This window comes from Sphaeramia orbicularis, chromosome 10 (assembly GCF_902148855.1).
Source record: "Sphaeramia orbicularis chromosome 10, fSphaOr1.1, whole genome shotgun sequence".
In the NCBI taxonomy this organism is placed as follows: Eukaryota; Metazoa; Chordata; class Actinopteri; order Kurtiformes; family Apogonidae; genus Sphaeramia; species Sphaeramia orbicularis.
This window is the reverse complement of record NC_043966.1, coordinates 24,546,748-24,574,549: the sequence shown is the minus strand read 5'-3', so window position 1 is coordinate 24,574,549 and position 27,802 is coordinate 24,546,748. Positions and strand designations below refer to the sequence as shown.

General features: G+C 39.6%; 1 protein-coding gene across 1 annotated transcript; it reads left to right on the top strand.

The window, feature by feature from the left end:
* The first annotated feature begins 550 nt into the window (after positions 1-550).
* Positions 551-27,802, top strand: atg2a (autophagy related 2A). Its single transcript, XM_030146085.1, has 42 exons — positions 551-1,101; positions 1,492-1,654; positions 2,845-2,994; positions 3,193-3,295; positions 6,360-6,504; positions 7,413-7,616; positions 7,701-7,800; positions 8,918-9,076; positions 9,294-9,436; positions 9,770-9,848; positions 10,114-10,363; positions 10,883-11,024; positions 11,523-11,621; positions 12,555-12,710; positions 13,612-13,885; positions 14,114-14,186; positions 14,362-14,536; positions 14,620-14,762; positions 14,970-15,085; positions 15,264-15,418; positions 16,081-16,213; positions 16,517-16,701; positions 16,788-16,868; positions 17,083-17,189; positions 17,294-17,386; positions 18,580-18,650; positions 18,736-18,812; positions 19,842-20,012; positions 20,283-20,409; positions 21,274-21,497; positions 21,858-22,087; positions 22,218-22,353; positions 22,470-22,697; positions 23,251-23,352; positions 23,482-23,566; positions 23,728-23,881; positions 24,290-24,359; positions 24,499-24,581; positions 24,720-24,841; positions 24,982-25,136; positions 25,252-25,410; positions 25,911-27,802. The coding sequence occupies exons 1-42, from the start codon at positions 931-933 to the stop codon at positions 26,145-26,147; spliced, it is 6,030 nt and encodes a 2,009-aa protein (XP_030001945.1). The 5' UTR covers positions 551-930; the 3' UTR covers positions 26,148-27,802.

Genomic DNA, 27,802 nt, shown 5'->3' with positions numbered 1-27,802 from the left:
TTTTTGCCCCCTGGGCATCATCACCCACACCCTCAAGTGGGGAGCTGTTGGAGCACGTGGGAACATCCAACGGCGTTATATTAATACACACCTTTACAGTAAATATGTTTCCTGTACCTCATGCTTTCCTACACAACGTTTTGCACATGCATATTTCCACCGTCCTGCATAAGCTGTCCATTTTTGTCACTGTTTGGAAAATAAACAAGTTTCCTATTTTTGGATATATTTTTTTCTTTTATGTCCCTCCATGTTCTCTATTCTAAATAAAAGGGTTGTTTTTGTATTTTACTTCTTCAGTTTTAATTTAAAGTACTTGTTTTATTACTTTTTTCTAGTACTCACTATTTCTATATATTTTCATATAATTATGCCATGAGAAATGCCTTGTATTGTGAAATTTTTACCTGTCAATAGAACTCTTTCTGCCAACTAAAATAGTACAGACCTGCTGTTGACCGTACAAAGATGGCGGCCTCATGGTGTCATGTCTTCCTTTTCCGGATTTTCTCTGTCGTCGTGATGACGCAGGACGTCTGAACGTCTTCGCCATACCATCAGTTGGCGTATGATAACAATAAACAACCCTGGAACAAGAGATACGCACCAGCAGGACTTGTCGCTTCAATTCGACACCTACCTACCGAAAATATGAGCCGAGACAGCTGCGGACTTTTTGCGTAACGTCTTGTCAAGTACCGTGTGGCTCTTAACGGTCCTGACACAAAGGATTTTCGAGTTTTTGTGTCAGCCTTAGGGGAGAAGTAGAGTTACGGTTTGCCCCTTCCTTAGCCCCCTGTAGCTAGCTCTGGCTCATTCCTTGTGTTTGCTCACTTTGTGTTAGTCTGTTATGCAGTTGCCAGAGGACTGTAGTCGTATTCGTTCTCCTCCGCCAGCTCTTCGCTCCCTTTCCCCGTTCTCTTTGGCCCTATGTCTCGCTGGCTTTTCCCCTGGTCAGGCTCAATCAAGAAGCGGGCCTGTCGGTACCTTTTACAACACTACCTCGGTCACTTTTTGCAGGAACGACTGAGCTTAGACCAACTGGGCTTGGACTTGTACAATGGCAGTGGTGTTATCAAGGATATCAACCTCGATGTCTGGGTGAGTTTAATAAAAGCAGGGGAAGAGAGAGGGTGGCTGTCAACACCAACAGCCTTAGCTATCGTGTGTTTTCGTCGGACCCGTGCACCCTTCAGTGTTTCGCAACTGCACTCGAGTTCAACAACAAACTCGACGTCATACTCGCAGCTGAGGTCGCATTTCTTCGAGGAAATGTGATTATGGGAAACACAGTTCCAGCACTAGTTCACCACATCAGCTGTGTTTTACTCTGCTCTTCCTACTCTAATAACTTAATAATGGCAGGGTGTTTCTTGCCATGTCAGCTGTTCTGTTGTTGTTCTAGTTCTAGTTGATGAGACAAATCTCAAACAGTTTTTTTTCCTTTCACGTCATAAATCTCTCATATTGACTGCTTCCTCTTCACACCAGGCGGTCAATGAGCTGTTGGAGTCTCTCGGGGCTCCCCTGGAGATAGTGGACGGCTTTGTGAGCAGCATAAAAGTGACCATCCCATGGCAAGCTCTGCTCACTGATCACTGCACCTTAGAAGTATCTGGTCTACAGATAACATGTCGACCCAAGTACAGGACAAGTAGGTTCTCCTAAAAAAAATTATCCTTTTTTGCACTTGCCTGCATTAGTCTGTCTCAGATTGTGAAAGATCTTTCCATTCTGTCCTCATTTGAAGCTTGTGCCCTAACAGGATTTCATGCCATTCCAATCATCTGAATTTTAAGCCTTTAAATGTCTTAAATAAGATTTTGACAGATTGTAAATACTGATCAGATGTAATTTTTCAGCCCCTTGCGTAAGAATACCCAAAAATTATGAACGTTGTTTATGTAAAGAGTCATGTGGGATAAAACAAACATCAGCTATCTGCTATCACCCAATATTGGTCTGCATTCACATCAGGATCATCAGCAAAGTCTTAATTTATATTCAGAAATGCCCTAAATTGTATTGTGAACATGTTAAATTAGTATAATAAATAATTAGCACAAATTAGGCTTTCTGCAGCATGTTAGACATGCAGATGAGAATAATAATCACTCAATAATAACTCATGATCATGGCTGCACAGTCAGGTTATGTGTTTAACAATGCATCTATGTATCCATACATTTCTACACCAAAAGGGGTTTGTTATTTTCTCAGTGCACATGCTATTTCTACAATCTTTTTTTTTTTTTTTTACCTGAACAAGTTAAACATGTTTTGTGAAGGAAAACACGCAAATTAGAAACTGTGGTTAAAAAAGCATTAGAGTCACATGACCGGTGAAGAATACTGTAAAAAGCCCCCAGCTAATGCCTGTCATTACCCAGTATTGGTTTGTATTTGAACTGGGAGTAGTCTTTGTTTGACACATTGGGATATAGTGGTTGATTACATTTATAATGATCTTAAAAAGTCTGAAATTAAACTTGTTGACAACTGTAGAAAACCTGTCTGAAGTATCAAGCTAAATATGTTTTTATGACTGTTTTCCCAAAACTGTTTTTCTGCAGGTGAGCATACACAAATGTCAGTTTTTCACGGTTTTTCCTTTTACCAAGTCAGATTATGATGTAGGCTGTAGAAAAGTCAATGATTTAGTATTTAGTGAGGAGACTTTTACCTGATTTCTAAATTATAATAGTGCTGCATTCAGTCTCCTTGTAAGCCAGTTGATGTTGATGTATAGGACAATTGAAAAATGCCCAGAACTAATCACTAGTCATAATCTATATTTGATGCTAAATCATCTGCACAAACCTCATTCATTATATTTGCATTCAGGTGGGGGTTGGGACTCACAAGGGTGGTCATCAAGCATGACCTCCAGCATGCAGCTGGCTCAGGAGTGCCTGAAGGACCCCCCAGAGGCGTCCGAGGAGCCACCAGCCCCTTTGGAGGGGCTTGAGATGTTTGCACAAACCATTGAGACGGGTGAGTTGAAGCTGCTTGTGTGGGTGTGTTGTTTGTATTTTCATTTTCTAAACAGGCAGCCAGAATGTCCCACAGTAATAATAATATGTGTTGTTAATAACAGTGTGAATATGTCTCCAATGGAAAATCCCAGTTTAAACACCTACAGCTGCCATTTAATGCTAATGAACCTCTTTTGTCTCTCTTATTTGTGTCCAGTCCTTCGTCGTATAAAAGTCACCTTTTTAGACACTATTGTACGCATTGAGCACCAGCCCCTGGACCTGGAAACAGGCGTTGCCTTAGAGGTGCACATCAAACGGTAAGTTGTGACTTGATTTGATGATTAACTTGATTAAATGTGCTGCAAGAGAAACAAAAACAAGATAACATCTTCGTTTGTTAGTGGGAACTTTTAGCTATTATTCCTCTTCCATGTTGGTGTTTTGTATGTTTAATTTTTTAGGTGAAATATTTCATGTTTTAACACTTTAGTAAGTAAAGAATTGTTTCTTACATATTTTAAATACTAACATAGATGTGTTTAAGAGCAAAGACACTGGTGTTGTTGAAATATGCTAATCAAAAGCAGCTTATGAGGCACTGAAAATGCAACCTCATAGGTCACTTTTATGCTCAATTTTTTAAAGGTGGTGTAAAATACAAGCATGATCCTTCTCTGACCCAATTTGATTTAATAAAGATTCACCTGTCAAATGATTCTCAATATTGAATGTATCACATTCTGATTTTTCAATGTCATTGGAAATGGCTCCTTTTTATTTCATTAACATGAGGAAATTACTCAAAGTGCGTTCAAAGATCAGACTAAATCAGTCTTACAGTCTTACGTGTAAACAGCTGCATCCTTTCTCCACAACTATCTGAGTGATCCATTATTTAAACATTACAAAAAGAAAACATAAATGGTCTCATGATTTAATCATATGTATCATGATGCAGCTCTGAATTGATAGATTTCATGATTACATGTTATACGTTAGTGCTTCATGTAGAATAGGTTGTTGTCATTGGTTGTATTTTAAACTCAGAGACTTGAAATATAACTTATTCTGATATGCGTATTTTATATCAGACTAGACTTTACTCAGTGCTGTCTGTGACTTTTGCAAACCAAGGCCTGTATCTCACTGATATAATAAGCAGATAACACTGTAATGGAGACCTCCTTTGTCAAAGTACACTTGTGAACAAATATTTTCACAAATGGGCTAAGATCGTAAAAACATAAAGCAATCTGCAGCCTTGGTTTGGAGGAGAAGTGGAGAAGAAAAAGCCTCTCAGACTGAGCTGCAAGTTCAGCATGAATTTCCAGTGAATTTCCTCTTTTAAAAAAAGGGGGGCAGATTGGCAAAGAAAAAAGGGACCTTTTTTATACTCTTCATCATTTTGCTTAATTTCAGTAACAACAGAAAAGATTAAAATGTGTCCTTTGGTTAGCGGTTGTAATTTAACAATAGATCATCAGCACTTGAGTTCTGTGATATAGCATTAAACACTAAAATATGTTGTTTTTTAACTAATTGCAGTAACACACAAATGTCCATGATAATACATATAAAATCAGGTGATATTGGTGAAAGACATCATTATGACACTGCCCGTTTTAAATCTCTGGATCCTTCAACTCTGGAACTGTAGAAGACTCAGTCATTTAGGACTAAAAGAATACATTTTAGCACCCTTTAAGGAGAGGTGTGTGGTTCACATTCTCTTTAGTCAGTCTGCAAAAACTTGTTTGGATGGAGAACTGAAGGCAGTATATTCCTTTGCACCACTGGATTTTTGTTAAAACACCTAAGTCATACAGTAACATGCAAAGTGGACGATCAAGTTGGCTGCAGATTGCTGTTTTTGGCAGATGAGTCTGGTTGGTTTGATGAGCTCCTCAGGGCTTCCATTCCCTGTTGGAAAGGGCAAGATTAAGTGGCACAAATATTCTATATATAACATACAACTAAACTGTTAATGGGTTTTTTTTAAGGTTTAAAGCAGTATGAAATCTCAGACTAACCCTTGCAAACTTTCACATGGTTCTGCGTGACTGTCTTGTGATTTCTGTGGATGTATTTCAACAAATCGTGCCGCTCACACCCATACCTGGCCAGTCAAGTCTTCGTCACTTTGCTCTTAACCTCTTGACAACTTTTCAGCACTTTTCAGAGTCATGTAGTGGGTGGAGTGAGTCTCAGAATAGGGGTAGGTTACATTTTAATAAATATTACAGTCACTGTGGAGAGAAAGCAGTGGAAAATTGGATTTCTTTTTCTCTTAGCTTGGTTCATTAAGTGTCAGCAGATAAGGAGAACAGGCCCCATGTACTGTTATGAAATTCTGTTCTTTGTCCAACAGCCTGAGTCTAAAGCTCTGTTTTAGACAAGGTCAATTCTGACAAGGTTATTAACCTGGAGAGGCTTTTATCAGTAGCTGCAAATAACTGCAGTCTGTGCTCAAGGTGTCATCAGTATGAAATGTCAGCCGAGTCGCCGACCTTGACATTGATGGATTGTTGTAATATGGCCACTGTCAGATAGTTTACTGGATGTATGTCTGTGGATAAAACACTAATTATTTTTTCTATAGCTTCACTAATTTTGGATAAGTTACTCATTTGTGCAGTCATGTTTTAAGAAAAATAGAGAGACATTTTCAGGTTTCAGTTTTTTTCCCATGTCATTCTGAAAACAGTTGTGCCCAGAAGTTTGGCAGTCACACAAACTGACTTTTATTATAAATGTGATTTATTTGCCTGTAAAAGTCTTTGAAACTAATAAAAGGCTTATAGCTGTTCTTCAGTGCATCTCAGAAAGATGTCAAAAACTTTTAAAATCTATTCAAAGGTATAGTATCTGCCATTTCTGCATCAATTATAAAGTGCATTTAATTAAATGCATCAACAGTGGGCTAGTGGTAATACTTAACTGTTATTAAAACTCAAACTACAGGGTTTGACTAATAACTGAGATTTTCCTCATGCTTAAATTGTTCACATTTCCTCCATCATCTCGTGTAACCACTTTTGTCATGCATGTGTCATCTGACTGTGCTGCCTTTAAACTATGCTTTACGATGTCACAGATGAACCTTTTTTGTTTTCCTGGAGTATTGACAGAGCATCATTTGGGGTCAGTGGCCATAAGGCCCTTCCCTCACAGATGCCTGGTTTTTAAAAGAATAACTGATTTCAATCCCTGGAAAATGCATCGTCACAGTGTTCATATCAAAGAGCTAAGTCACTGAGAGTAGACACAAAAATTCCCTTAAAAAAACCTTGGTTTCTTGTCCAAAAACATGTGTGACAGCACATTTTCTTTGCCAACATCAGCATTTTTCCATTGTTTGAGTTAATTTGTGTTCTTGTCCAGGCTGGAGTACTTTGATGAGGCGGTGCGGGATCCAGCCAGCCAGACTGCCGTGCCTGTCGACATCCACCAGCCGCCTGCCTTCCTGCACAAGATCCTCCAGCTGAGCTCCGTTCAACTGTTTTACGACAGCACTGGCATAGTGCAGGTACAAGTCATAGACAGCAGCATTTTTTCATCACAAAATGCTTCTCTTGCTTTAATAGAAAAAGCAATAGCATTGTTGTTGACCTTTTTATTATGGAAATGCTAATGCCTCTTGTCTGTGAAAATACAGTTGAAAGCTTTTGCTTGTGCAGTGTATAAGGATGTGTTAGTTTTTTCTACATTTTACTAAAATAATGTACCTGAGTGTGCATTCTTGTGCTGTAAATGGCCTCCAGGGACAGAAGCCCAAATGTCACCACCATTCGTCATATGCCGCGTTTCTACTACGTGGAACCGGCTCGACTCCGCTCGGCTCAACTCGACTTGGATACCAGATACTATTCCTGGAGACCGTTTCCATTACAGGATACTACCGACTTTACAGTACCTGGTCGTCATAGCGATGCAGCGCGTTACTTCCATGTCGTCTGCTCAGAGAGTTGCTGATAAAGTCGCTCGTTGTGTGTTGTCTCATCAAACTCATGCTGAATATTTACGTCAGCCACCAAAGACTGAATCTCCTAACTGAATGGTGTAGTTTTGCGGGCTGTCATCATGTGGATTAACCTACTGACATATGTGGTGGAAAAATTTACTTTTTATATTTTATACTCTTTTAATATGTTATACTGTTAACACATATTTACTGTAAACTTCCACATCTGGTTTTTGTAAAACCGCGGGTCACAGAGACAACTCTCTGACCAATCAGTGGTCTGCAGTGTTTGCGCATCACCTTTTAGTATCTGGTCCCCAGTCTTGGAACCTCGGCAGAGGTGATACCAAAAAACTAGTACCGGGTACCAGATTCTAGGTCCTTTTTCGTAATGGAAATGCAAAAAGGCCGAGTCGAGCTGAGCCGATACCACGTAGTGGAAACGCGGCAATAGATATGCCTTTATTTCTTAGGGTCATCCTGAGGAACGCCCAGATTCAGCCACAGCTGGTGAAGGAGAAGAAGAGGAGGGAGATGAAGATGACAATGATGAGGACCAGAAAGAGGCGAAGCCCCTGGTACCCCCTGTGTCTCAGCCATTGCTCATAGGAAGCTGCTCCGGTTTCATTGAGACCACAGTCAAGATCAAACAGAACGACATGCTCCCTGGACCAAAGGTATGGAAGGACATCAGCTCTGAATCCTGACCGACGGGAATGTGAATCTGTGAATTTTCTGTTGACTTCTGCGTCTCTCATCAGTTGGAGTTGGATGGGAAAGTGGGCTGTGTCCACATGCTGCTGTCTCCTGATCAAATCACCCATCTGACTGACCTGCTTGCAGCCCTCTGCATAGACACTGGTACACTGAAACACAGACATAACATGCATTGAGGTTACGTTTGTTTTCTCAGTGCCGTGCTTTCCCTAGTTTTGTGGTTTAGGTAGTGTGATTGCATTTATTTGTGTTGTTATTTGACTGAGAACAAATTCGCAACAGCATTTTAGTGTCATTTTGGTCCTATATTATTACAATACATTAGGAAATACAGTAGTTAAAAGGATCATGAAACAAAATTGCTTTGTTATGATGAATTTCTCAAATAATAAACTAGAAGCCCTCGGAGAGCGCAGACCTCCGCCAAGGCTGATCAGTGGCCCCCCCGTGGGCCCCCCCACCCCCGATCACCACCAAAATTTAATCATTTCTTGCTTATCCCATTTCCAACAAACCCTGAAAATTTCATCAAAATCTGTCCATAACTTTTTGAGTTATGTTGCACACTAACGGACAAACAAACAAACAAACAAACAAACCCTGGCAAAAACATAACCTCCTTGGCGGAGGTAATTATGCTGCTACTCTCTGTTGATTTTCAGGGAGGAATAAGATAGTGACTATACATGTAATTTGCTTTTTTGAACAACACTTACAACACTTTCATCTATCCAAATATACAGACATCTAGAGCTGACAAAGAATATTGTAAAATAAACAATAGAATGACAAACTCAAATTCTAAACAGCGATACTGATTGATATCTCAAAGATAATGAAACACGTTAATCAAGAAATAAAAAAAATTCCCCAATTTTAGGCTTACTTTCAGAAGAAAAACTATCTATTCAGGTGTATAAGTGTATAAGGTGTCTTTTATTTTTCTTCAGCTTTGTCACTGCACCTGAGTATTATAATCATAAATAAAACCCTGTAGGTTTGAATACCCCAAAACTCAAAAAAGTGTGAATGAATGTCTTGAATCTGAATTTTCCTAATTTCATGTGTGTCAGTGTTATACGATCATGTGCTCATGTACTTTAATGAACAGTAAGTAGGTGATCCATTATGACTGGATAAGGACTCATGCTAGTAATCTGTAACAATCCTTAAATACTGTATAATATCACAGCCTAAATGTCAAGTCATACTTTCTGTTTGCTCTCATTAATTAATTTGTTTGTCTTTTTTTGCCCTCCAGAGCCTGAGAAGTGTGGTGGCGTGCACAGTCGTCCACTGGACTCAGACGACCTGCGTATGATTGAGGAGGACCTCAGTAAGCAACTGGGGTCCAGTCCCAGAGATGAGTGGGATGATGATCCTGACCTGGAACCCTACATCACTGGTCTGGAGAATGGAGGTCAGAAAAGTTATTTTTTATGCATTTCAACTGAGACAAAGGGATTGTAATCAATTATACTCAGAAATAACTGCAAAATCACCACTTTATTTTACTTAAATATCTGTTTTTCCTCACAGAATACCTGCATACAGAAGCATACCTTCTCCCTTTCTCTGTTTGTGGTTTTGTCTGTTTTTGTTGTAATTATGTAATCACTGTGTTTGTGTGTCTTCAGAAATGTTTTACTCCATGGGCCCGGCAGGGATGAGCAGTAGTGTGACGTCTGTGCGCTCTGGTAGCGAATTGTCAGACAGTGATATGGAGTCTTCGACACACAGTCTAGCCAGCCTCACACAGCCTTCGGTGCTGTCTGCACAGGTACGCTAAGTATTGAATCAAAGCTGATTTAGTTTTTTTGTGTTTTTTTTTCCTCATAGGAAAATAAGTTGAGATTCATTGATGCCTTGTACAATTTAAGCCTAATCTAATGGTAGTAGCACCAGGAATATATTATTTTTCCTGCTATGTCTGTTACTTTAAACAAATACAAGGTGAAATACATGTTTTTGCACATTATTAAAACATTTATATCTTAAGAAACACAACAGCCTAAACTTGTAAAGATACTTGGTGTAATAAATCACAGTTAGTGAGTGCATTGCTTCTATGTCTGGTTCAAAGTATGATTTTACCCTCATTACTCATTTTCAGGGCATGGTGAATTGTCCCAGAAGATATCCTGTAGCAGGCTGTTTGTCAAGTTTGCCACAGGCCAGTGGCAGAACCAGAGGTAAAAGAAAAAGAAAACACTGCACTGCTAAGCAAATATGATGTACTAGTTTAGTAAAAACATACAAATACTTAGCCTTCATTAGAATAATTCAACTTTTTTGTACCTGAAATTAATGTTTGTACATAATTACACTGTTTTACTGCTTTTTTTTCTCCATGGAATTTATTTTTTAATGGAAAAACGTAGAAAAACTGTACAGCAGATTTCTAATAATAGTAGTACTAATAATATTATTGTCAAACTCTGATCTTCCCTCATGCAGGACGTTCACGCAGCAGTCAGGCTGAGCAGCTGAAACCTGATGCCCTGCTGCGTCTGACCCTCGGTGGGGTCACCCTAACCCTCCTCCAAGAGGACCCGCCCACTAGGCTTGATGGCTCCTCTTCATTGGCTCAGGTGTCCCAGGTGTTCTTCAAGGAGTTAGCCTCCTTCAAGGACAGCATGTTCAGCGACAGAGACTTCCACCATCTGAGAGGCAGCTTCTCTAAAGCCTGCCCACACTCCCACCTCAGGTAGAATTACATCTGCTTACTGAATTTATGCCTCTTAAACTGCATGTCTTTAGCTAGACTCACACACACAGTTGTCCCCTGTAGGGTGTCTGCAGATCCCTAAAACGTCTTAATGCAAATTTTATTAATATTAACCACTGTTAATTGCTGCAACATTTGATCTAATTTAACCTGTCTTTATATTAACATGAACTTATTTTTAATTTCTTTTTGTCAGAGTGAGTCAAGCTTCTCTGTGTCAAAGTCCAGATTTCTGACATTATCAGATATTTAAACCACCACTGGATTTAATTCTGTCTTTTAACTTAATAATTTCTTCTTAGTAAATTGTAGATCAACTGGTTTCATATTTACATTTACCTCTAACCCTAAGCACCATTTATAAAAATGATTTGTCCAAACCTTTGTCTTAAACTTAGTTTAAAATGATCTTGCAAAAGTCTTAAAATGCAGTGTCTGAAAAGTTTAGATGTTCTTTTAAAAAAAAAAAACAACTTGTCTTTTTCCCCACATTCACAGACTGACAGGAGCAGCAGTGCAGGTCACTTGTGAGATGCGAAGTGGGAGACGCAGTAGTCGTGCAGTGACCTCTGACCTTTCCTTCAGCAAACTGGAACTGTTGGAGAGCCTCTGGGAGAATGGCAAACCTCAGTACAATGAGGTAGAGACTCTCTGAGTTTATGAGTAGCTCATAAGCTCTCGGTGTAGGCTTTTTTTTCATTAACAGACCTCAACATTTGTTTGATTTTATCTTTCTTTTTTTGGCTGATGACATTATTTTTTTCAGGTTTATAACATTGCTCAATGTGATATTTATGCAAAACAGTTTTATTCCATTATGTCATTAATAAGTCTAACATCTTACTGGTTCTACACAATGAGCACGTCTGTCTCAGCTGCCCTCTGTTTCTCCTGCCTACCTGAGTCAGAGTCATAATTCTTGAACAATAGCAGAAAATAACACAAATTGTGATGATTTTATTCATTTGCAGTACCACAAAACAAAACACAAAAATGAGAGCCAAGGGACCCAAAGATCAGACATCAGATATTTGCGTATTTATGTATACATTTAAGCATTGCTACCTTTTTTCTGAAGGTCACCTTTACTTGTCTTTCTTTGTCTTAACAAAGTTTAACCATTTGTGTTTCTTCTCAGTTGCTTCAGTTCCAGAGAGCTGGTCTGTTCACAATTGGAGCTGCAGCCAAACCATGTGCTCAGCTGCACTATAGCCTCAGTGAAAGACACCTACGTAAGGTATATATCTATCAGGGTTTGTACAGGTACTTGAAACCCTTGAAAATGCTTGAATTTCAATGTTGTTTTTTCAAGGTCTGAAAAGTGCTTGAATTTTACTTCAATTGCGTGAAAGTGCTTGTAATTCTAACTCTGTGATGTAATTTATTTATTTATTTTTACTATTAACTCTGTCAGGCTAGATGGCAAGCCACAGCTATTTACGAGAGGTACTACATTTTGAAAAATAAAACTTTATGTCAAAAAAGAAAATTCCCAGCCAGATTCTCTCAGGTCAACTCCAGGTACATTTTTATCTTAATCTCTGGCTCAGCGTGAGTGTGTCTGAAGAATGCCAAGTGACTTCCTCTTTTTTGGATAAAACTTTCTGTTCTTCTTTGATTTCTAAACTTTTTGCTATTATGAAACATAATATTAGATGTTTATAGCATAATACAGTGTACATCATTGTGATTAAAAAGTGGGAAAAAAATCCTGAGTATATGTATTCCTGTAGATGTGTATTTTACCCCAGTGAAAAGGTGTAGTGCTGGAAAAATTTGAAAATGACCCTGAAAAGTGCTTGAATTTGACCTTGGAAAATGTCTACGAACCCTGATCTATGCACTCAGTCTTTATGTGTGGCTTTTTAAAGTGACTGATCACAAAGAAGTGGGGTTGGTGTATAATTTGAGTTTGGATGGTTTTTCTAGGTAGTTCAGTGCACAAAAGATGCTCATTAAGTTAAGTTTATTTGACATATTTTGTAGTAAAAAGTAAAATGTGACAGTACTGTATTGGTCATTAGAGGGAAAGGAGAGATCACTGCTTATGAAAGTAAAGATGTACAACAAAGGAAGAAAGTCTCAAAAGAAAAGCATCAACTGTTCAGTGTATCATTGCTTATTGTTCTATGTCACAAAATGTGTTAAATCTGAGTGTGTGTTTTTGTAGGGTAAACAACGGGTCGTGCGGCGGGACAGTTTAGTGCGGGTGGAACTGGCAGAGTTGAGTGCAGAGTTGGACCTGGACATCCTCAGTCGCCTAGGCAACCTGAGCAGAGCCTTCAGCCACTGTCCTACACAAACCCCCGGACCTGGATCTACACAGGTGTAACTTCAAAACAACAAGTTAACAACACAATGAAAAGAAAAAGAGACTGATATAGATAGATATGGTAGTAGATTGAGTAGTCAAATATCAAATGGTCTGTGTGGGAAAAAATGTCAGCTAAATGTTATGTAATATAAACATATTGGTGATTTATAGGCTGTTTACTGCACAGTAAAATCATTTTATATATCAAATTGTATATTGCCTTAGTGAAAGACTCCTGAAGTTCATGAAGGTCATTAAGAGTTGTTTGTGCAGCTCTGGGGTTTAAGAGACTACAGGTTTTACCATTTATAGGTTTATGTTTGAGTAAAATGAACACAGTTTTTTTTTTTTCATTCTATATCACTGACAACATCACTCTCAAACTCTAAGTATGAATATTGTCATTTAGAGCATTTATTTGCAGAATAATACTGGAGTAATCATAATTTTCAGTTACATCTTCACGTTGATCTCAACATGTGCTCCGACAGTCTTTCACTTTTCTGTTCTGTTTTTTTTTTTTTTGCCAGCTATGGCCTGTTTGTTCTTGAAATTTCAGGTTGGAAATTCGGAGTGATCTTTTGAATATTTTCCAGAGCTGAAATGATATCAGAGATGAGGGAAAAAGTAAACTGAGGGAATAATCCCACCATGTCTCACATATTTGTGCTGACAAATGATGAACATCATTGCCACCAGTGAAAGGAAATACGCACTTCTTCAGTCATCCTTACATTGTACTTAAAGCAGCTGAGCTTACCACTTTACTGGTCAATGATGACAGGCCTGATTGTTTGTTATGTTGTTAGTCAAGTAGTTTTTTTTAATATAAAGGAAAAAACATTAACAACTACTTGTTTGAATACTGAGCAATAACTAGATATTTGTCTCTTTGTTTTGTCTTTTTTTTCAGACCCAGAGCAGTGAGCTGTTCTCCTCCTTCTCCCTCATCTCCCCTCATGCGGTCCTCAGGCTTCGTTTCCCCATTCCAGACCTACGGCCACTGTCTAAGCGTCGGCCCCCAACCCAGAGGGCCGTGCGGCAGGAGACTTTGGTGCTGGAACTAACAGAACTGGAGTTGAAGCACCAGGAAGCGCCAGACCTTCAGGGAGACCAGGTCACTCCGGGACAACCCTGGGCTCCCTGCCTCACCCAGCTGCTAGAGGCCTCCTTCACTGACCTGCATGGTGGGAGCTCACATTAAACTGTTGTGTTGACTGATCATTTGTAAGAGCAGGCAATTTTAAGTAGAATTTTTAAAGCAGAATAATTTTCAGTTACAATACTGTTTCTCATGGAGTAATGGGCATATACATACTAAAAATCAATAGGGAAAAAATTATGTATTTGAAGTAGAAGGTTAGCAGAGGTTTACAAAGGTTCAGAAGATGAACTAGTGTGTTGTTTCTTACCAGGCTCATATGAGGGCTGGGAGGGAGGATCCTTCCCCTGTATCAGAGTGAAGAAGAACCGGGACTCTTTGCCCAGGTCAGTGCTGGTGATAATACAACTAATAAAAGGATTGTTTGGATCACATTATTTAGAAAGTTATCACTGCAACATACTATGAACATGTCTTTGGTCTTCCTCACCAAACCAAACAAAGCACATAGTTACACTGCACTACTAGGTAATATTACTGTACCTGTGCTTTCTTTGATAGGATATCAGTACGTGTGCGTGGTGGTGAGGCCCAAGGCCCAGCAGCAAGTCTGGGTGGGATGAACCTGGGCCTCGTCAGAGACCTGGGAGCTGCCTTTTTTGAAAGTCACTGTGAACTTCAAGACAATACCAGCTCCCCATTCTCCTCCAACCGGACCATGTTTGAAACAGAAGAGGTGTGCAGACATACATTGATACACTTGTCTTAGATGTTAGTTTTCAGATTCAACCTCTAACTCTGTCTTGTTTCCTAATGCAGATGGTGATTCCAGCAGACCCAGAGGAGATGCGTCAGTTTCAGGTGCAGTGCATTGCTCACTGTCATTGTGCAGTAGACATCAGTCTGCCACTGGCCTACATCCTGCTGCCGAGTAAACAAGCCTTCCAGAGCATCTACAATAGGTTTGTCAGCAGATAAGCATGTAAATGGAACCCCATGTTTGAAAACATGCATTGCTATTTATATTAGAATGGTTTAAGAGATTTATGTTACAACAGGATCCCAATTAGAAGAATACAGGACAGGGCCAAGTGATATTTCAGTTGTTTGTTGTTTGCTGTTTGTAGAGTCTAAATAAATAATATGAATTATCCCGTCTTCCTCTCAAGGATCAATAATGATCTGTTGATGTGGGAGCCACCTCCCCCTCCTCCCCCCTCAGATCACAGCCCTGCACATGGGTGCCATGATGAGTTCCAGCTCTGCAAGTCAGCCTTTAGACTTGGTGAGACAGAACACAGAGAAATGATTTTGAAATCTGTGTGATTTTCCTAGACGTATAAATGAGTCTAACTGCAGTAATGATGAGAATAAAATAATCTACAACTGATGCATCTTCTGCAGAGATTATTTGAAAAGAAATTATGTGGTATTTTCCTCTGTCATGTCTGTATCTGCCGTAGATTCAGACTCTGAGGAAGAGGAGCCTCAGTTCTACTTGGCCAGTGAATCTTCTGGAAAGTCAGTGTTAGCTCCCCGTCCCAGCCACAATCTCAGCCTCCTCTCTCTCACAGTGATCATCACCAAAGGTCGTCTCCAGGCAAGGACAGATGAAAAGGTCAGCCTGGTGTTTTGAACTCATACATCTTTGCTTGTTTATGCCATTTAGTGTTTAAATCTGCGATCATCAATGTTTTTATGGTGTCAGTGACTACATATGAAAACTGTTGGTAGTTATAATGAACTGACAGAGGATTACCTAATGACTTGACAGATATTGCAGACTGATTACTATGTCTTTACTGTTGTGATTTACTCAATGGTGAGAAAAATTAATGTTGCTGCCTTTTTCCTGGATGTGTAAAGACGCAGCTGTTTCCTAATATTTTAACCTTGATGACATTAGAGGCTCTAAAACAAGGTGTTGACTCGTGTTTAAAAAGTCTAAAATCCAGTGATCTCAATTATAGACCTTATATAATATCGGTTTTGACGGGTCTTAAAAGTTAAAAATTTATCATGAAGTAAATGTTTTTCAACATTGCTTTAATTCGTCTCATATTTGAATGTGTGATGGGGAAAAATCTGTAGTCATCGCTGTTTAACAAAACCTGTAAACAGAAATATGTCTTAAATATTATTGAATTGTATATTGAAATGTACAGAAACTCCGCAACACATCAAATGTCTTAATAACTTTGTTAGCTGTATCAATTATCAGTGCATGATTTATGTCTCTAACCACTTACCTTCCTTTGCTCTTTCATTGCATTAATTCAGGAGGAGCAGAGTCATGGGGAAATTGTGCTTGACCTTGAAGGGGGCAAGATATTCAGTGTAGCACAGCATCAGAATGACCCTAACCTCAATTACCTGTGTCTGGAGAGCAGGCGAGTGGAGCTCTACCATCGAGGTATGCATAAAGAACAGTTCAGACCAAAGATGCACACTGAGACAAAACCGTTTTGGGATTTTGTAAAGACATTACAGTGGTCTGAACTGGCCTGTTTTTAACTTTCTGTTTTTGTTGCGTTGGTGTGAACTGGCAGGTTTTTAGGTATAGTGGACTACTGCATTACAAACAACTGAACATTTTATTTTTAATCTTTAGTCTTTTTTTTATCTTTGTCATGCTGTGTTTTTTCTTATATAAAAAGTAAATTTGATGGTAAATGGAATTATAAAACTCCGTTCTCTCCCCCTTTTGTCCTGACAGCTGTGGTAAAAACTACCCCGATCCCACAGCGGCTGGAGATGCCCAATTTCACAGCCCCAAAGCATTTGGACCCCACTATCTACCCCACTGAGGTGGGTGTGAGCAGTGTAAGTGGCAGAGAGGGGGAGCCACAGATGTTGTCCACAGCGATCAAAATCACACTCGACCTCCAGAGGAATGTGAAGGTATGTCCTCCTCACACATTTTGGTGCTGCAAATTGCACTATATTTAAAAACGCAAACTGCATTTGATGTGATGTGTTGTTCATAGGAGTTCCTGGTTGCCCTCCGACTACAAGGTGCCACCATGAGGCATTACATGACGCAGACCAATCAGAGCTGGCACGAGCAGGTCAGAAACAAGTCATCTCATGTGGAAACTTTTAGGTCTATAAAAAGAAACAGCACCCCAAAAACACTAAACTACTACTAGCAGTGTACTAATGTATATTTAGATCTGCTGCATGGATGTTAATAGCAGAAGTATTGTCATCTGTGAGTGCATCTGATGAGAGTATCATCACTTTTTTACACCTCTAGTTCTTATGATTGTTTATTTGCTACAGCTGGTTGACTTTCTGGATGTCATCGATGACCCTATCTTGGGATACACAGCACCTGCCGTCATCACTGTCCTCCATACACACCTTGCTACCTGTGCCGTTGACTACAGGTAGAAAAAAAAAAGATTCTTTTTAAATACCTCAGTATAAATGATCACTCTTGCCTTCAAGCTGTATGTTGTTCTCTGTCTTAAGGTGTTTTTCTTTCTAACAGACCTCTGTATCTCCCACTGCGAGTGTTGTTCACTGCAGAGTCCTTCTCTCTGTCCAGTAATATCATTGTCGACACTGCCACCTTTCACCTCAGGTACAGTTTACCTCAAAATGTACAGCAAATCACAATACTGAATTTGAAGCATCCTGAATAAGCCCTGTACACCATGTATACACTTTTGTTTGATGGAGATCTCTAGTAAAATGTCCCTGTTTATGTTGATTTTTTTTTTGGCTTGACAAGACGGGATATTTTGTTTGAGAATGAATTGTAAAAGGAGGTGTACTATGACCACGGAAAGTATGCTTTTGGTGTCATATAAGCCCATGAGGGATGGGTAATCTGTGTATGACAGAATAAAAGGTGGGAAGAGACACAAATATATGTTTTGGTTTTTTTTGCTGAATTTTGCTCAGCTAGATTTTTATCCCACCCCCCCACCCCCCGAAGTGGAGGCAAGGAGTATTGTTTTTGTTCTGGTTTGTTTCCATGTTTGTTTGTTTGTTAACTCTTTAGCAGCAACACTATTGGCTGAATTCATACCAAATTAGATTTATAGATTGCCAGTGACCCAGAATAGATGTGATTACATTTTGGGAAAAGTAGATCAAATTTTTTATGAATTTTAAAAATCATTTATTTTTTTCCCCATTTACTTATAATGGCGAAAATTTGTCTACATCTATGTTGACATCAGCGTAAACATAGACATGATGACATCAGCTGGACTGATGCCAAAATAAGCTACAATATGTGCAAGGAGCAGGGTTTGTTGTGCCTGGCAGCACTTGTTTAAAACTTGAATCTAAATCTAGTCACTAGAAGACCATAATGCCCATTTAGCAAGTTGCGCATATTGTATCATCAATTCAGGCAAAATATGCTATAGTCATGTAAGTGGTCGCACCTTTAGAATAGGTAGGTATTTTAAAATCGTGTTAGTTTTTTACTGAAAAGTTTGGATTGATTTTTTTAATTTTATTTTTTAGAAGTTTTTTTAAATGTATTTATTTAATTATTTAGCAGTGTAAAAGCTAATAAACAGTTATAATAAAATAAAAATCAGTAGCATTTCAATAGTATTCTTTACAACTGATCTGTAATTTGATGTATTTAATGGTAAGAATACTTGGGACATGAGCAATATGTTCCTGATAAGAAAAGATTAAAGTCACAAAGAGCTGTTACCTGGAATTAAAATGACTGTTAGTGATGTAAACATGTTGTTATCTTGCTGTAGGTTTTTATATATAAAATCAACATCTAAAATCTTTGTTTTTTGTCAGATTCATCTTAGATGATTCTGCTCTCTACCTCTCTGATAAATGTGAGTCCGACACCGTGGACCTGAGGAGAGGTAATGACATGATGCACACTCACACAGAAGTCTCTGCTTGTATAAACATGTTGATATGAGTAACATTTGTCTGTGTGTCACACAGACTATGTGTGTGTTCTGGACATTGACCTGCTAGAGCTCGCCATCACCACATGGAAAGGCAGTGATACAGGCAAACTGGTGAGTGAGGACCATCTGTTTACATACCTGCATTTCCTTCAGCTTCACTCAGCGGTCCTGACGACTGCAGTGAAAAAATCACTACCCCTGCCAAAGATAATGTGAACCTAAACAAAACATCATAATTTACTTCAGTTTCCTTCAAAAACCACTAACAAGCACAGGGCTTGTGTTTATAAATATTTGTTTTACCATAACAGAGTTTCCCTACAATAATAGCTGCAGATTTAGACGTGCAATTTAAGACTAGGATCACTTTTCACTCGGTTAAGGAACCAAAACCAACAATAAACATGTCATCCCTCAACCATGATGCAGCTGTGCTTGAACCAATCAGGAGGGAGATACAGATATGTGAGAAAGTAAGTATCTTATGTAACTGTGCAAATTGTTTTTTGTACATTTGTAGTAGAGGTCACTGATAGTACATTTAACAATCACTATCAGCAACTCTTCGCTCTGAATTACATCCAGTAACTATTTTAAGATATAGCATGGACATGAAGTCAGCGTAATGTTATTGTGTGACTGACATGATGTATTTTCAAATGGAAGTTAAAAAGCCTTTATATAATAACATTAGTAATCCATTACCTTGTTCTGCCAAATTCATGCCAAGATCATGTGGATTATTGCGTTAGGTGTACAATATGACAGTTATCCTGTTTATAATAAAGAATGCTGTTGAGTTCTGTTGGTTGATTAATCTGTTTCCAAATATGGTATTATTTGTGAGAATTTATTAGATTTTTATTTTCTAATTGAATTGTCCCAAACCAAAATGGCGTTGAACTGACCCGAATCAGAAATAGAATTGGCACATTGAGAATCAGAACTGAAGTGATTCAGGAGATCAGTGGTGCTACCCAGCACTATAATTTCTTTATTTCTTACATTACCTCATTCTAACTTTGAAAGTGCTGCATGTTGTCTTTGTTTTCCATTTTTAAAGTTAATTTCTGTCCCCAGTATTTTTTGTTTGTTTCTTTTTAATCATCTCTTGCCATCTTCCTTGTGTTTCTTTTCCAGTCTCAGCCGCTCTTTGAGCTCCGCTGCTCCAACAATGTGGTTCATCTTCACACCTGTGCTGATTCCTGCGCCGCCCTGGTCAATCTGCTGCAGTATCTGGTCTCTCAGGGCGACCTGCACCCCCCGCCACGACACGCCTCGCCCACTGAAATTGCTGGGCAAAAACTCCCGGTAAGAGCAGAACCACAGGTAGAAACTGATGGATTTCACTAGGTCAACACCTTTTATATTTTATACATTTAGATCACACACACATATCCAGGGTAACTTAATTTTCCAAAGACTAAGTATGGTCGCAATTTAAGATGCAATTTAGAACGTGCACATTTCTGGTTTGTGGAAAATGCCAAGTAGGAAAAGAATGTCTCAGTAAATGCTGCTGTAAAAAATAAATCAAACCAACTGTCTAACTGTACTGTGTGATACTGTGTGTTTTGCAAGCTGTCTGAAAGTCCTGCGTCTGTGCTGCCCTGCCCTCCCGCTGAAACCGCTGAGATCAACCAGTACGATCTGGCTGATGCCTTAATCGACACAGAGAAGAGCCACAGAGAGGAGACTTTAGATCCAGGTATTGTAGAGATGTTTGTTTTCTAAACTACTGAGGATGTGGTTAAATGGAATATTGCAGTGACCTATATTTTTTGTTGGAACAACGATGAGGATTACAGTCTGGTTGGAATAAACTTGTGTGTGAAGTGGTTGTAGTAAAAGTTACAGCCCAGATTCTAAGTTAACTGTTTATATAGGATAGCTTATGTATGTACTGTAGGTAAAGAGTAAATAAATAAAAGCAAGATTTTAATTACTGTTAGATAACTTTGTATGTTCTCAGCTTTTTAGGCGTGAGGAATGACACATTGTAGGTACCTAGCATGCATTGTATCATGTGTAGACCAGTCTCTCAATCAGGGCTACGTGTCCTCCTAGGGATACTTCAGAAGTTGATAGCAGCAACTTATGAAGAGTATTTGGTGAAAGTTGAAATTTACAACCAATTGGATTGCAAGCTTTTGTGTAAATGTTCATCAACTAATAAGCCAACTGTTGATATGAGTCATTAGAAACTCTTTTAACTCTATGTTGCAGTTGAGATTTAAAAAAATGTAAACTCGCAGTATGATAAGTTGAAATAGTTATCTAAATATAATGTATAAGTTTCAAGCAAGCTAAAAAGTAATACTTGTTGAAAGTGAAAGCAAATACAAATGGGAAAAAACTAAATACTTATGAATAAGCAGCTGTAATTATGTGAAAAAATTGTAACTGCAGACATTTGTGCATAATCAGTAGTGTTAAAAACATGTTTTGGAGTACCTGAGTTTATCTGATTGTGCTCTGGCGGCAGAAATAGACCACACAGTAAATCTGACCCTGTGCTGTCGACTGTGTAGACCATTTCAAATTGACTGATGGATGATTCTGTGGTGTCCAGGTTCTCCTTCCATGCCACGAGGCTCTCCCGTGTCCGTGTACTTGTTTCCTGGTGAAGCCTCTAAGCGCAACGCCTCCGTCCCACAGAGTGACGACTCTGAGCTCGATGGACTGGTTGCTACAGCAACAGAGGCCCTGGCGGAAACCATGTCGGATGAAGGCTCAGAGGGCTCCACTGACAACGACGACTTCTGCATTCTGGAGGCTCCTGGCATGGGCATTCCTGTGAGTCTAATAAACACTTCACACTGTGGTTCATTATTGTCTCTTTTTTTTCTGTCTTGATAATTTCCATACCCATAATTTCTGTTTCTGTGGTCAGAAACAATAATTGCATAATTAAATTATTGGAATTAGCTTCTAATTATTATTAATTTTAGTGTGAATCTTGCAAAATAATAACTTGCATTATGATGAGAATTTTATCCATTATGGTGCAGATAAAGCAAAATATAAATACATTTTCAGGTGACCTCATGGCTTATTGATGACATTGCCTTCCATCTAGTTCTCACTCTGATTTCAACCCAAAAATGTCCTGACATGTAAAGCAAATGTTCTCTACGATCCCTGTCCCCCATCCAGCCCAGAGATGGGGAGCCCGTGGTGACGGTGCTGGCACAGGGGCCAATCCGAGTTAAAGACAGTCACTTCTCCAGGCCAAGAGGCAGCTCAGACCTGCTCCGAGCCCCCAGCCGCTTCCCTGTGCCCCAAAGCAGAGTGGTGCTGCGGGAGATCTCTGTGGTCTGGCATCTGTATGGGGGCAAGGACTTTGGTGGCAAGCCCATGTCTATACACGCCCAACATGCAAACAGGTAACACACAGGAGACAGAAGTAGGATTCCAGATGAAGCAGTTCCCCACCTGCTAATATTTTTTTGCCTGTGTGTGTTTGTCGTTATTGTTGTCATTTCTTTGTTCACCTTCCTCTCTACCTCCTTGCAGAGGTCGCTCAGTCCCTGCCGGTGTTCGTGGCTCCCCGTCCCGCTCTGTGGCTTCATCTCGTCCTCAGAATTCCTGGCGCTGGGCTGGAGGCAGTGGCCGTCAGCACACTCTGCTAATGGAGATCCAGCTCACCAAGGTGTGTATGTGTGTCCTGACCTGAGATGACACTGACTGAATTTTACTTTGCAAATTATTGTGTAACTTTGGATTTTCCTTCACAACATTTTTGCTTCTCCATCTTTTGTCCTCCAGGTCTCCTTCCAGCATGAGTCCTACCTTGTAGTGGTAGCAGGGCAGGATGGTGATGGGTCAGTGGCTGCTGGTGTTGGAGTTGGCCCTGGTGGCGAGCAGCCACTCTCCAGACAAGTGTTTATTGTCCAGGAGCTGGAGGTCCGAGACCGTCTGGCCTCTTCACAAATTAACAAATTCCTCTACCTCTACACCAGTGAGAGTATGCCACGTCGAGCCCACTCTAACATGGTGAGGAAGCCGAGAGGTTCTATCAGGATACTAGGATGTTAGAAGAGTTAGAGTTAAATGTATCTCTTTGTAATATATGCCCAGTGTCATATTAACAACAGAGATCAGGTTAATCAGGTCATGACTTGATAGGAATTGGTGATCGGTGACTGATATATCACACATTAAATACCCATGACAGAGCAGCAAGATGGTTCACACCATGTACACAGCAACAAAGACTGTATCATCACAGTTACACTTACATTCTAATATCTTTTGTGGGCATTTTTTTTGTGAATGAAGGAAATTGAAAGAACAAAATGGTTGGAGGTTACTTGCCAAGTAAAATGATCCCCACACTTCTTTGCGTCTGCGCTGTGACGAAGCCATGAGTAATCAGTCATCTACTTTCGCTGTTTAATAACCAGACTTTTATTATTTAAATAACAGTCAACTGATTGTAGAATCAGCAGATCAGAGTTTTAATAATCAGCCCATAAAATTACTATCTGTGCATTTGTAATAAAAATAAGTTCTAAGAATTCTTGTCATCTGCTCTTTCCCATGGTAGCTGACAGTGAAGGCCCTGCAGGTGTGTCCAGAGTCTGGTCTTGGTGGTCCAGAGTGCTGTCTCAGAGTCAGCCTGCTGCCTTTAAGACTAAACATCGATCAGGTAGCTCTGACTCTACACCATCACCTCCTGTTGTTCATCCAAACCCACTCTTACTCTGAATACATGACCCATGAGAGACCCTCATATCTGCAGAGGATTTTAGGTGCTTGTTTTTTTTCTCCCCTGTAGGATGCACTGTTTTTCCTGAAGGACTTTTTCAGTAATTTAGCTTCCTCCGTTAACCCTTACCTGCCCGTGGACCCTGCATCTGAAGGTAAGCTGCTGTACTACTTATTATTATTACTATTTACTGCTCATTTCATAAGTTCAATCGCATTTTTATTTGGAATGTGTTCAAATAAATCCTTCTAGCTAATTAAGAGCCTGGTAACGTCTCCTTCAAATATGTACACGGTTCTGTTTGCACATGTTCAGTGAAAGCAGACCCCTCCCAGAAAGTGTCTGAGGAGTTGGAGTCAGCAGGTGGTCTGGGACCCGACCTCACAGCTTCAGTGGAAACGACCTACAGTGAGCAGAGCTCCTCCTCCGCAGGCTCCTCCTCCTCCTCCGACCAGCCCATCTACTTTCGGTACGTAAATAATACAACTACAAGGGGAGTCTGATGGTGCAGGATTGTAAAGCTGATAAAAATCATCTGAATCAACAGCAGTGCAGCGATTTATTTTATCAAACTTCTGAAATATCATTGATGTCATTAATAAGCACCTTCAGACATGTTTTCATTCCACTGAACATTTTGTCAGTGACTCAATGTCTGGTACAACAGAATTAATAGTTAATAATACAGTGCATTTCTGCCCTAATGTCTCATGTTTAAAAAGCAGGTGATGTAGTGAATCACCACAGTGGGATTCACTGGAAAATGGAGCCGTTGTTTGATTTTGATCCAACTTTTAGAGGTCTCAGGGAAAGGAAACACTTAGACATCATTAATTATTTATAATATTCCCCTTTTTTTATTTATATATTTATATAGGGAGTTCCGTTTCACCTCTGAAGTGCCTATCTGGCTGGACTACCACGGCAAGCATGTTGTCATTGAACAGGTGGGAGAGATCAGAAAACCTCTCTAATCGCATGTAATACTGTCATAGAAGGGGTTTTTTGTGTTTGTGTTTGATCAGGAAATTATTGCCCAAGCACTTTGTTTTCAAGCTCATGTTTGTTCTGCTATTTGTTTCTCAGGGAACATTTGCAGGGATTTTAATCGGCTTGGCACAGTTGAATTGTTCTGAGTTGAAGCTAAAGAGGCTCTGCTGCAGACATGGGTACATTCCTCACCAAGAAACATTGTTTGGATAAAAATTTACCCAAATGTGTTTTGAGTTCAGTTATTTCTTTTTGAGAAACAAATCACTGTTTCAAAATAGACCTGCTTATTTTTTTCTCCTACAACACTTTTTTAGTCTCCTTGGCGTGGACAAAGTGATCCAGTATGCCGTCACAGAATGGCTGACAGACATAAGGAAGAATCAGCTGCCGGGCATTCTGGGAGGTGTAGGCCCTATGCACTCTGTTGTGCAGCTGTGTAAGTAATTTGCCTCTGCAGAATACACAGTGGTGTACAAAGTGTGGCCTTGGGTGATGTATTTACATGTTGTATCCTCTTTTATATTGTTTGCTCTGTGTTTATATATTTTTTATTTATTTATTTGTTTGTTTTTGCAGTCCACGGTGTGAGGGACCTGTTCTGGTTGCCCATAGAGCAGTATAGGAAAGATGGACGCATTATCCGAGGTCTCCAGAGGGGGGCAGCATCTTTTGGCACGTCTACAGCATCAGCTGCTCTGGAGCTCAGCAACAGGCTGGTTCAAGCCATCCAGGTACAGGGTTTAATTGTCAGAGTGTGTGCACACCTGTTGTTGAGTATTTACATGTCATTAAGGGCCTTAGATAATTGATATATGCAACTTTTAAGACTTAATGTTATTTTTACAGGCTACAGCAGAGACAGTGTATGACATCCTGTCTCCCACTCCTCCCCTGAATCGCTTTGCCATCACTGAGGGCCGGGCCCCCACCAGTCGGCCCCGCAGAGCTGCCCAGCCTGCAGACCTCAGAGAGGGAGTGGCCAAGGCTTACGATACCGTCAGAGAAGTACGTCTCCAAACCTCTCACATTCTTGGGGCTACCCTGACCAAACATTTACCTGATTATTGACACCTTTATGACATTCATTAAATTATCCAGAACTATTTATTTATTTATTTATTGTCTGCGGAAGAGGTTTGAGATCCATAGAACAAAGTTACATTATAATACCCATATACAAAACTGTTGTAATAAGCCTATAAAATATACATTTTACTAGTGCATGAATATTTATCTGAGCTATCTAATGTTCATGAACTACATTTATCGAAATGCACTTTGTTACTGAAGATTTCTTCTTTAGACTAAATTACCAATCAAAATATGGTCTTCTCATTGGCTAACATATCGACAGCTATTAGGATGGGTTGTTTAGCTTTGTAGAGAACATAGAGTCACAAATCCATCTAATCCACTGTCTATTTTTGTTGCATACATATATAATTGATAAAGATATAAACCATCACACTCACACAGTGAAGCATGTCTGGACTTTGTCTTTCCAGGGGGTGATTGACACAGCTCAGACTCTGTGCGATGTAGCATCACGTGGCCATGAACAGAAGGGTCTCCCTGGTGCTGTGGGCGGCGTCCTTCGGCAGATTCCGCCCACCGTTGTCCGACCCTTAATAGTAGCCTCCGAAGCCACTTCCAATCTGCTCGGTGGCATGAGGAACCAGATCAAACCAGACGCGCGGAAGGAAGATTTCCTGAAGTGGCGCACAGAAGACGGCCAAGAATGATGACAACTTTTCTGTGTGTGTGTATGTGTGTGAAAGAAAGTGTGTATGTCTTTGTGATTTCTGAAAGTCTCAGTGAAGGGAGCGAGTCCTAGGTTTGGATGTATATTTGCATGTGTGTGTATGGACTAAGGAGCGTCAGTGTGTTTTCCGATGCAAAAACAGAGCAACAACTAACTATGACTGCAGTGACTCACATCCAGTGTTTAACACAGCTCCATTATTCATGGAGAAAAAAAATACACATTAAATCCTATTGTTTGCATTCATCAGCTCCTCTTTTCCCTCCCTGCAGTAAAACACTACTCTGCAGATTCTCCTAAATGTCTCTTCAGTGTGCAAACATATCGCTATTACACTCACCCAGCTTCATTTGCAAAACCAACCAAGGGCAAATTGGATTATCACTCTGAAGGTTTCTTTGCTTATAGGACAAAAATGGATCACATTAACTTCATGGACTTTGAATTGTGGCGCTTAAAGCTGCTTTTATTTTGATTCAAAGTGAGATTTATAGTAAAATTTCACTTGCTTCTGAGGTGCATCGGGAAGGGAAAGTGTCTTAAAAGAGCCACATTTCAAGAAGCATTTATATTAAGAAGTTTATTGTGAAATTATCATGTGTCTGCTGCTTGTGGCCTTTAAAAGACCTTTTTCCACCATAAAATCCCTTCTCAAATTGTTATGATGTACTCCCATCACTAAACAGCACCACTAGAATGTGTTCCAGACACATTGAAGCATCAGTTTTACTTCCTTGTGTGAATTAGTGAGTGTGTTGAACCCAGATCAGTTGTTAGGTCTGTTTTATGCTGATGCTCCTGGTGAGGACTGTTTAAGTGAAGTGTTTTAGTGTCTCTGGGAGATGGTTTTCACCCCGACTGCGTAACATGATGAATCCAGGTTTGGCCGCTCTATGCATCTGCACCCCTCAGTCCTGTTATTTGTGCCATAAACCTTGCAGAGTGCCCTTTTCAACTAGCTTGTGTTGCCTTCCTAAGTCCTGGACCCTTCCTATTGGCTCAGTGAATATCCAGACTGAAAACAGACATATAGCGACTTAACTCTGTAGCACATTGGATATTTTTTCAAAGCTTCATGAGCTGAACTGAAACGATCTGTACTTTCCAGAAAATTGTCTTTTACAACACATCACAACTCATTTGTGGCTCTGTTTCCATGAAAAGGTGGAGACATGTCTGGGATCTGAAACGCTTTGCCCTTGTCTTTAGTTGCCTTCCTGCATTTTTTTTAATGTTTCTTTGTTTTTTTAAATTTTGTTTAACATAAGTATTGTCATATTTGTTTTCAACATAAGAGTGTACACGATGTGAATCTAGTGACAGTGGAGGAGGAGAAATGGGGTTTGTGGTTTAAAACCATTTTACATTTTTATCTCTTTTTTTTTTTTGTTTAATAAATGTAAGGGTTATATGTCCACCTGTGTGTGTTTGTGTGAGAATGAGACGGTGCGTTTGTGTGAGCGCATGATGCATGTCTGTGAGGGTAACAAGTCAAAGCTTGTTACACCTCTTGTGTAATTACGATTTACTATATCATAAACTGTATGAATGACCTGTATAATAAATAAAAAAAAAAGGCAAGGAGTATACAAAATTAATACAAAAAATAAAAAAAATTTCTATATAAAAACTGAA